General features: G+C 35.6%; 2 protein-coding genes across 2 annotated transcripts; one reads left to right on the top strand and one right to left on the bottom strand.

The window, feature by feature from the left end:
- The first annotated feature begins 2,694 nt into the window (after nt 1–2,694).
- On the top strand, nt 2,695–4,238 carry LOC133882430 (mitogen-activated protein kinase kinase kinase 20-like). Its single transcript, XM_062321608.1, has one exon. The coding sequence runs from the start codon at nt 2,885–2,887 to the stop codon at nt 4,154–4,156; it is 1,272 nt and encodes a 423-aa protein (XP_062177592.1). The 5' UTR covers nt 2,695–2,884; the 3' UTR covers nt 4,157–4,238.
- Nucleotides 4,239–4,753: 515 nt separating this feature from the next.
- On the bottom strand, nt 4,754–10,092 carry LOC133882303 (uncharacterized). The gene is made up of 6 exons (XM_062321442.1): nt 9,829–10,092; nt 7,907–8,065; nt 7,655–7,827; nt 5,325–7,572; nt 5,081–5,130; nt 4,754–4,920 (listed from the first exon to the last, which is right to left on the bottom strand). The coding sequence occupies exons 1-6, from the start codon at nt 9,961–9,963 to the stop codon at nt 4,908–4,910; spliced, it is 2,778 nt and encodes a 925-aa protein (XP_062177426.1). The 5' UTR covers nt 9,964–10,092; the 3' UTR covers nt 4,754–4,907.
- Between the last annotated feature and the right edge of the window lie 957 nt (nt 10,093–11,049).

The following is an 11,049-nucleotide window of genomic DNA, read 5'->3' as shown; positions in this document are numbered from 1 at the left end:
TAAATAAAAAACGAAAAAAAATTTAAAAAAAATGAAAAAGAAAGTTTTTTTTTTTAAAAAAAAAAAACGAAAAGAAAAAGGAAAAACCAGTTTTTTATTAAATTAAAAAAATGAAAAAGAATGATTTTTTTTTTTTAAAAAAAAAAAAACCAAACGAAAAAATAACTGAAACTTACAAAAATAATTTGTTTTAACAAAAAAAAAAGGAAAAAAAAAACCAGTTTTTAATTTTTTATTATTATTTTTGTATAAATTTTGGTTATTTTATATTTTTTAAATTATTTTTTTAGTTTTTATTTTATTTTAATAATTTTATGAAGGGTATTTTTGTCATTAGGGGGACATTGACAGTTTTTGGTACTTTAGGAGGGGACATTGACACAATTGGTGGTTTGGGGGGACATTGATAATGAGGTGGTAGTTTGAAGGGGTTATGTGTATTTACGGTCACTCTCACACTCTCTAGGTCTTAAGTGCATACTTTTTAAAGTGATAGTAAAAATAATTATTAAATTTTATATGAATTACTTTTGAATTTTGAATTAGAAATGTACATTTGCCAGTACAAGAGTAGCAATGTATCTGACATTTCTCTTAAGCATATATCTCTCCTATCATAAAAGGTTATATTAATAAATTTAGGTTTTGTTAAATTCTTTTTTTCCTGTCTTTTGTTTTGGGTTCTTTTTTTTTTTTAAAAAAAAAACAAAATACTATTAAAAACATAAAAATAAAACAATATTAGGAGGACCATCAAATTGGGTCACTAGTGTAAGGTCATCTTTGTTGAGTTTTTTTTTTTTTCTTTTTTTTGGCGTATTGGAGGTCGGTAACTTTTAAAATTACCATAAGATTAATCTCAAATTTAATAATAATTTTAAAATCCATTTAAAAGAATGTAAAACCAAACGTGAAAAATTAATAGATAGTAGGTGAGATAGTAATAATTAATAGAATAAGTTCACTTCAAAAAAACTGAATTGCTAAAATAAAAAAATAAAAAATAAAAAATAGCCACGAAAAAAATTGTCAGCGTTTTTTTATTGACATGTAGGCGTCGCAATCGCAATAGATAAATGTTTGTGTTTTGGTTGACCATCAACGGAAAATGTTAAAAATAACGGCATTCTTTTTTCTATTTTGTTCTTTTGAGGGATGCTTTTCAAAAAACGCCGTCAGAATTCAAAAATAGAAGCGTTTTTCTCTCTCTCTTCAACTTAGTGGCATTTATACAAAGAGTAATGTAATCTAGTTATACTCTTATACAACTGTGTGATGAGATAGTAAAAATCAATAATTATTATTTTATTTTTACAAATATTGATTTAATTCATGAATCGAGAAATTAATTTGATTACCAGGTAATGAAACCAACAGTCATGATGAAAAATGCTTAATCAATTTAATAGACATTTAATTAATGGATAAAAGTAGCAAAAACTTTTTATTTTTATTTTTATTTTTGTTAAAAGAAAGAGAAAAGAAAGGAAAATCACAATGTGTCCTAAGGTGGTAATTCGTGTTATCTTTTCCTATAGGTTATATTTTTTTAAAAATGTCATATGCGTCCGAGCAGAGAATCGTCCAAGCTGAAAAACGAAAATGAATGTTTGCTTTTTGGGTGTGAAAAGGAAATAAATAAAATGAAGAAGATATTTTATTATTTTTTATTCTTTTGGTGGGAGAACGGTACTCGCCAAACAAAAATCACTATTTAGCTGAGGATATGGGGGATATTTTTTGTGATTTTTAGTAATTTGGCTCACCAAAACAATTTTATAGTTATTTTGGTGAGTTTACTAGGATGCTCTAAGCAATGTTAGAAACTATATTTTTATTTCACAATTATCTCACAATGTTAACATTGCAAATTGTCCCCAAATGGTAGCTCAATCGACTGAGAATCATACCTCATAAAGCGAAGGTCATTAGTTCGAATCTCCTTCCCCCTTCTTGTGTGGACATGTCCAAAATATATATATATTAACATGGCAAATCAACTAATTCTTAGATTAGTCATTGTGAAAAAAAATAAATTAATTGGGATGACCACCTCAACATTGTAAAATAAAATTGTGGCATGTAATAGTACCCAATTGTGTCATGTGCCACATACAATTGGCATATAACATATTAAATGAGAGTTGTGTAGCATTAATTAATTGGTTTGACATGGTATACTATTAATTAAACAATAGGTTGACAAAATAACCTTTTTTTTTGTATATTTTTTTTTTTGAAGAAACAAAATAACCTATTTGAAACCCAAAGACCACCTAAAAACCTAATTGTTAAAATTAAAAATATAGAGACTAAATATATTGCATGAAGAAAACACTAAATTTAATTTTTTTTCTAAAAAAAATTAAGACCAAAAAAAGAAAAAGAAAAGAAAAAGACAAAAAAAAAAGGGTGCTAACATAACAATAGTGGTACAAACTCCAAAGTGTGTGAGCTACGAATATAAAAGCCTCTTTTAGGCTTTGCCAAATTTGTACAGAATTATATGCACTTTTTTTTTCTTACTTTAAATAACCTATATATAGGCTTTTCTTTTAAGGAGACTCCCACTTTTTAAGCTATTTTTTTATCCCCACCTCTATGGGGTAATTGCCCACACTTCCAAGGCGAAGTTGGACACTGGTGAGAAAAATTACCGTTAAAGAGATTAGGTCAACACATTTCCAAAACGAAAGGAAAAAAGGATTGTTGCACAAGGCGGTGCCGGTAAATCTGCGGGCCAATAAAAATTGGCCCAAGTCCGTACGTAGCTGGCAAAACTTGCGAGGCAGGTTTCGGCTTGTTTCCTTAACACATTCATTCCTTCTTCACTTTTCACTCCTCACTCTTCACTCGATCTTTACCCTTCTCCGTTCAAATTTTCATGGGGTGGATCAAACGGCGCGTTCTTGGCAGGGGAACGTACGGCACGGTGTTTTTGGCCGAACCCACAGACCCCACGGCTCCACCCATCGCCGTTAAGACGTGTCCTCTTGCGAAGTCCTTCTCCCTCCGGTTGGAGGAAAGAGTGTTGGCGCAACTGCGCGGTTGTCCGGAGATTGTTTCCTGCCTTGGGAGTACACTCACCTTCGAAGACGATAACGGACCCAATTATAATCTGCTTCTTGAATATGCTGCGGGAGGTACGCTTGAAGATTTGATCAAGAAAGATTCGGGTTTGGGCGAGTGGGATATTCGCCGCTACGTGCGTATGATCCTCCGGGGTCTCTGTTCTGTGCATGAAATGGGTATGGTTCACTGTGATCTCAAACCCAGTAATATCTTGGTCTTTCCTGGTGAAGGAGAGCTAAATGATGATCGGCTTAAGATCGCCGACTTTGGGCTTGTCAAGGAAGTTCGACACTATAATGAAGACATGGGATTTTTGAGGTTTAATTTTCGGGGCACCCCTTTCTACATGTCGCCGGAGTCAGTTGCTCATGGTGAGATTGGGGCACCGTTAGACATATGGTCGCTCGGTTGCATTCTGGTTGAGATGGTTACTGGGAAGCCTGCTCTGTGGAAGTATCGGAATCTGACCGCCCTGAAACTTCGGCTTGCGGTTGTCCAACAATCGCCTGGAATACCTGAAGGGCTCTCCGAGGATGGGAAGGACTTCTTGAGAAAGTGTTTTGCAATAGACCCCAGTGAGAGGTGGACGGCCGAGATGCTTCTGAATCATCCTTTTGTTTCTAAGCCTGTGTATGGGACGACTCCTGACCCACCGGTATCTCCGAAAAGCCCTTGGGATTTCAGTCCATCGTCCTTGAACCATTCCTTGGGCCTGCGTCCGCCGGGTTGGTGCTCCTTTACGCCTAGTGATCAGAATTCAGAGCAATCGCAGGCTCCATCTGCTTCCTTGCCTCCGCCGGGTTGGTGCTCATTTACACCTAGTGATCAGAATTCAGAGCAATCGCTGGGTCCATCTGCTTCCTTACCTCCGCCGGGTTGGTGCTCCTTTACGCCTTGTGATCAGAATTCAGAGCAATCGCTAGACCCATCTGCTTCCTTGCCACCGCCTGGCTGGTGTTCGTTCTCCTCGACAGATTCGGCGTCATCCTCCTGTGGCTCTCCTCAGTTGCATCAGTTTGGAGGCAGCAGTGCCGTAATGTATTTTCTGGGTATGGCAGAGGACAGCAAGTATTTTGTTGGTTAAGTCTAGTCTTTGGTTTATTGCTCTCTAAAATGTATATTAAATAATTGAGAGAGACAAATATATAAATGTGTTTCATCAATTAAGTTTTGCTTCTTATCATACTGCAAAAGGAAAGTTCATGATTACTATTAGCCTCACACATGGCTTTCTCCTGGCATGAAGTTCCCTTGATATCAGTAATTTACTGGTTCAACACAAATAGAACCATCTTTTAAAGGACAAATTGAGAGAGGAGGGACGGCATTGAAATGTCCATTAAGATAAACTGGCAACAAATACAAATCTTTAACACACTAATCCCAAAAAATACACAGTTCTACATCATAAACAACCACCTGAAGCAAATAATGGGTCATAGAACTCCAAGAGACCCTGGAAAAAATATGCATTGTAACACTAAAATCTCAGAACAATAATAGAAACGCAAATAACCGTTCAAATTAGCAATCAAAACCGGTTTCCTGAATCAGTATCACCATTTTAACCAAAATAGGCCACAGAAAGTTGGTGTGACCAATGCCGTTGTGATTCTTGTGAATGTGAATGACCTTGCTGGTCTTTCATTCACAACTTGTAAAAAAGACAGAGAGACTCATAATTTCTAATCATAACAGTGAAAGTATCACATGCATATGTCTCTTATGAAGCAAATCACCCTGCCTATATCTTACCATAGAAAGGGTGACTTAAGAGGCAAAACACTCATAATTTCAAGCAAGGGTTCTCTTCCAGCTCCATATCCTATCCGTTCTTATAAAACAGTTCTGAACAGATATTGTAATACAATCATTAGCAGTTTCAACACAGATCATTGAAAATAAATTCAAAAACAAAAAAGAAATCCTATTTTTACAAGTTGATCACTGAAGAATGAATGTAATGAAGAGAGCACCGACTAATATGAAATTGATTAAAAAAAGCTACATGTCCTTGATAGCTCTCCTTTCCTCGTCCTCAGCTTTTCTCCAAGCAGCCTACACAAAATGGAAAAAAAAAAAAAAACACTACTTAAAAGGAGGAACCAAGAAGAATTAGAAAATAAATACAAATGTGACTTAATGCAAGTATGCTTTGAAACTTGCAGGAACAGAGTGAAATGAAAATCCCAGAAGCAAAAATTATGCGAAGAATTGCAAGCATTTCGTTGAGCAAGAATGAAAGAACCTACCTTATCTTGTTCCAGTTTCGAGAGATGGGGCTTCATGGAGTTCCCTAAACTTAAGCCACCCCATGCTTCTTGTAACTCTCTCTCCCTTGCTTGTCTACGAGACACAGAGAGCCTTATCTGGCCATCTGGCTGCGGAGCTGCAGTTAGCTTTTCCAGACCACCTTCTTGATTCATGTGCGATTGCACTTTCGTTTCACTTGACGTCACATTCACTTCTTCCAGTTTCGAGAGATGGGGCTTCATGGAGTTCCCTAAACTTAAGCCTCCCCATGCTTCTTGTAACTCTCTCTCCCTTCCTTCTCTACGAGCCGCAGGGAGCCTAATCTGGTCATCTGGTTGCTGAGCTGCAGTTAGCTTTTCTCTCTCAAGTCTTGATTTATGTTTAACCAAAATTTGGTCCAGACCACCTTCTTGATTCATGTGCGATTGCGCTTTCGTTTCACTTGACTTCACCTTCACTACGTCGTCCTTTGAGCTGAACCTCATTTTCTCTTTCTCCAGTCTGGAAACATGCTTTACTAAAATTTTGTCCAAGCTCTCACAGTCTGTAACACTGTTTCCTGCCTGTTTCTTTTGGTGGCGATGACTTCCATAATTGCTTCCCAATGACAAGGTCTGTATTTTTTCCCCTTCCAACTTGTGCAATGACTTGACCAAGATCTTGTCTAGGCTATCTTCTTCTCTCTCTTCAGTTTCAGTCTTCACATCTTGAAGCCGAAGTGATTCTCCAGCATTCAAATTCACCTGTCCAATCTGCAATGGAGACTCACCTGTATCTCCAGTACATTCCTTTTGCTCCATCTTGGAAACTGCAGACATTTTATTATTTGAGTCGATGTTTTCTTTTTGCTCTACTCCTCCATCAGAATATGCAATTTTGTCCAGTTGTGCATCTGAAGCAATTGAATCAAATTTTGTCTTCATGTTAGTGACCCTGCCCCCTTTACGTGGTTCATTTTTTCTTCTGTTCTTTGCTTCTTGGACCTCCTTTTCAAGTCTCGAGACACGTTTCACTAGGAACTTATCTAAGCTGGGGACTTCCGGAACGTCTTCTTCTGTGTGACCAACGGCCCCATTTTGCACTCTTCCCAATTTTTTGCCATTCATCTCAAATGCTTTCCCATTATTCCTTTTGGTCTCTTTAATTTCCTTTTCAAGTCTTGAACAGTGCTTAATTAGTATCGTTCCTAGATCAGGAACAGCTTCAGATGAAGTTCTATCATTGTGCAACTTCTTATAATCAGTTTCAAAATCTCTTCCTGACTTCTTCTTTGCGTCTTCAATCTCTTTCTCAAACTTACTAGAATGCTTTAAAAGAATACTCCCCAAGTCTGGAATGGTCTCTGATGAAGCTACATCATTATCTAAATTGACCTCGCCAACAGCAGTTCTATCAGAATTCTTCCCAGTTCCTTCTCCGGACTCATTCTTTCTGCTATTTTTTGCTTCCCATACCTCTTTTTCAAGTTTCGTCATGCGCTTAACCAAAAACTTGTCAAGACTTGGGAGTTCTGACTCAACTTGCTTCCTTTTATGGGCATCCATGGAAATCTCAAGGTTTCCTGCTCCCATAGAAGAAATTCTTCGTGAAAAATTAGGTGCTGGATTGGAGCTATAATCACTTGGATCGTGCGCCTTGCTATTTGTAACTTCAGCCAAGGCAGCATTTAAACCACAAGTTGCAACTATAGTGGCAAGAGCAGAAAGTTCATCTTCTTGCAAACATCTGAGCCTCTCAAGCATCATCTCCACGAGCTTTGTTTTATTATACCTTTCAAAGGAGAGCCTTTTCCTGTTTTTCCTCTGTCTCGTCTCTGGACCTTGCAGCTTACAGTCAAAGTCTACAGATGAAGTTTCAAGTTCTGACCCAGACTCTGATTCACATTCCGAAGAAAACTCCGATAATTCCTGATTATTTTCACCTGTATCTGGGTTCTGATTGATTTTTCGCAGCAGTTCTTCAAATTCGTCTTTATTAAAAGTAGCACAATTTGCAAGCCTAATTAATGCAGTTTTGACTGCTGCAGCTACTTCTATATCTACCTCAAATGCAGTTTCAAAAGATGCTGTAACTTTATGTGTAGCAGATCCTCCTCCATTAACAGAGGATGTCTCTATTTGACAAGGCTTCTTAGGGCAATTTGGTATGTCATACATGGTAACTCCTATGGATGTGGCTGCTTCAAAAGCTGCAGCTGCTGACTTCTCTGCTTTCATCAACTGGTCTTCTGCCTCTTTGCTCTGGATCCTGAAATGATAAGAAAACAAAGATTATGTGCTATGGAAAACCAAGTATCAAAATATACACATCCATTGTATGCAAAGATTACCTGGCTGCTCGTAGTATTCGACACCAAGATGCTTCCACCAGAGCAGCCTTTCGAGCCTCCATTGCCTTGTGTGCAGCTTCTCTTGCTGCCATCTTTTCTCTCAGAACTCTTGAGTAATGTGGATTAGCATCACCTAAAGTCTCATCAAGTGTCAAATTCATGCCGTCCACTTCCTGAAAATAAGTAGATACATAAGTATTTTGGTAAAAACAAAATTAATCCAGCCAGAAGATTAAATCATACGTGCACAACCTGCAGCATTTTTATTTTTCTTTTTAAGTACGAGTCCACTTTTTTGCGCGGGAACCAGTTGAGAGGAGAACTTTTGCGGTGAGAAGGCTTCTTGATTTGTGATGTAAATTTGTTAAGAATATTCGATGTTGATTGCGCAGTCTCTTTTGGCGATTTATTCTGCACCATTCAAACACAAAAAGAGGAAACTCAAAAAGTTTTATTTTTTTGTAAAAGAAACTTATTAGACTCAACCAAAATGGATAAACAAATAAAATTAGCAAATAATCTCGACTAAGACAAGGCATTTCATGCAATTACAAAATCATGCATACAAGATCAACCAATACCGGCTCAATTTTCAAAGGCCTGAAATTTGCACTATGAGTCTAGTGTAAAGGCCATCATAAAAATTATGGCGTTGACCGGCATGAATGATGAATCATTTTATGCATTAAGCTGCTTTCCACTTAGCTTTCCCCTTTCACCATAACCACCACCACCCTAGTACTAGCCTATTGGGAAGAACTCGATGGTATATGTCAACCACAAATATCCAAAAGATGGATCACTAGAGTGACAAATGGCAAGAAACTCTTCAAGTGAATATAACATCCACAAGTAGAGATTTATCCTAACCGGTAGAAGATTGACCATTTTTGAACATCCAAGATATATAGATCATGGGACAGCCCAGGGGTGTTCCTTGATTTAGTGAACCTTAATATGACCAATATGAATCATCATTCTGTTAAAGAGACAATTAATATTCCTCACTCTCAAATTACTTTAGGACTCTAGATACGGTGTTACCATATTGTTAGAACATAAATTAAATGATTAAATTCATTCATTTTTATCGATTTAAACTTTTAGGATAAATGATGATTCACATAGTATCAGAGCAAAAGTCCTAAGATCAAATCTTGTCTCCCTCACTCACCTCCCATTTTTATTAAATATTCCTCATAGTATGGCTCACTTATTATGAAGGAATTTGAGCCCAACGTGAGGGAAAATGTTAGAATATAAATTAAATGATTAAATTCATCCATGCCAATCGACTTCAATTTTTAGAATAAGCGGTGATTAAACACATATTACTATGTACTTCCTTAAGAAAACAGGGGATCCATTGAATTCCAAGTATTGAGTTTCACCAATAAAATAAGAAGACTTTAAGATACCCAATTATTTTGGAGATCTGCCAACATAAGTAACTTACTGTCAATCCCCATGTATAGATGAAACAATGGAAATGACTAAGGAGGCAGTCCTTTTCTTTATTCAGAGGCTATATCCAAGCAGAAATGGTCTTGTAAACACTAATTTGTAACATATAAAACAACTAATAAACCAGGAAAGCCAATTCAAAAAGACATCATCTTACAACATTCATGGAGTACGTATAGACTATAATGATGTAGACTTGTCCATATCTGTTCCATAATACACCTTTTTCCTCAAGGCAATTGACAATCTTGAATTCATTAGCATTCAAAAGAAAACAAAAAGTTAACCCATATCCAATATAAAATATGGAAAAAAACACCAACTACATTGGAATTCACCCATCAACCATGCCATTGATGCAATATTGAAATTCAGTTAAACAACCAAAAAATAAATAAATAAATAAAAATCAAATGGAAATGAATTGTATTCCGTGAATTCCATACAGAAAAAGTAAAGATAAACCAACACAGTCCAAAACTGTTATTTCTGGTGAAAATTTTAAATTCACTAAATTTCAGCCTATATAAATATTATGAATATATATTTGTGTATGTATATATGTATATATCTGAATTCACTCTAAGTCCAAACGGAACCGCAAGTGAAACTAAAGATATAGAAAAAGAAATCAAAACCTAGAAAGAAATAAAGATTTAAATTTTCTTGATATTGAAAATGAGAAAAAAAGAAAAGAAAAAAGCTCTTACCTTGCCGATCTTCGAGCTCGCCGTGGAGTTCTCGCTCATACTGTCTTCTCTGCTCTCCGAACTGCAAAGGGTAGCCTCAGTGCCTTGCTTGTCTGACACAGAGACGCAGCACAAGTCCAAGCAGCCGAGATCCATGTTCCGATCTGGTATGAAATAAACGAAATATCCGATACGCAAAGAAGTTTAGAGGAAAATTTCGGAGATAGATGTCGAAGAAATTGTGGGATGTAGAATTCGAGAGAGGGATTTCGGAAGGAGGTTTTGAGTTATGGATGCTTTTGTTGGGTTTTTCTTTATTTCGTTTTTTTTTTTAAATGGAAAGTAGCCGTTACAAGGCATCTATGCCGAAACGGTCCTTAAGGGAGGGCACTGATCCTGTGCGTCGACGTATAGCCTGTAGAGCTAAAGACGAGAACGACCGGTGGACTTAACCGCTTATGGTCTGCGGTATAAATTTAGCCCCGTCCCACGTGGAGGGATGGGACCCATTAGAATCCTATAAGGAAAAGGAAAATATTACAAATTTATTCTCAATTCAACTCTTACCTATTTCATTTTTAAATTTACTATTAAATTTATAGGACCTGATGTAGGTCCCACAAATTCAATATTAAATTTGAAACTTAATTGTATAGAGATGGATAAAAATGATTAGGAGATGAATGTCTTAACACGTTTCATATGATAATTAGACTAAACTGATTTTTTTTTTTTTTTTTAATTTATAGAAACACACTAAAATGATTCTTTTAAGTTGAGTTTTGACAGAAATAATATTTTAAAAATAATGCTAGAAATTACATTTTTATCCTACAACGATGATATCAACAGTTTCAATCAATTTAGTCATTTTTTTAAAAAAAAAAAATAAAAATTCAAAGATTTGTTTGGACCGTCGTGTCAATATTATGAAATAGTTGGAAAATAAAAATGTGAATATATATATATATATATATATATATATATATATATATATATATATATATATATATATATATATATATATATATATATCATTATTCATATTTTAAAGTACCAAAAAATGGAAACATTTATTTATTTTTTTAAAAAAAAAATAATAATTGGTTGAGATTTTAAGAACTTTATGATAATATTTAATAAATTTTTATTCCAAATTGGGTGGGAGAAATTTTCTCCAACCCAATTCTTAAAGCATATGATTTCACTTGCATAGTTGCATACATGTGATAATTAAAAATG

Source organism: Alnus glutinosa, chromosome 11, assembly GCF_958979055.1.
Source record: "Alnus glutinosa chromosome 11, dhAlnGlut1.1, whole genome shotgun sequence".
Taxonomy (NCBI): Eukaryota; Viridiplantae; Streptophyta; class Magnoliopsida; order Fagales; family Betulaceae; genus Alnus; species Alnus glutinosa.
Note: the sequence above shows the minus strand (reverse complement) of the source record. Positions and strands in the feature narration are given on the sequence as shown.

Bases quoted from the DNA above. Each gene is read 5' to 3' on its own strand.
- LOC133882303 (XM_062321442.1), bottom strand. From the start codon at position 9,963: ATGGATCTCGGCTGCTTGGACTTGTGCTGCGTCTCTGTGTCAGACAAG. The intron at 7,828-7,906 runs GTTGTGCACGTA...ACTTATTTTCAG, and splicing joins GAAAAATAAAAATGCTGCAG to GAAGTGGACGGCATGAATTT. The intron at 7,573-7,654 runs GTAATCTTTGCA...TTATCATTTCAG, and splicing joins CGAATACTACGAGCAGCCAG to GATCCAGAGCAAAGAGGCAG.
- LOC133882430 (XM_062321608.1), top strand. From the start codon at position 2,885: ATGGGGTGGATCAAACGGCGCGTTCTTGGCAGGGGAACGTACGGCACG.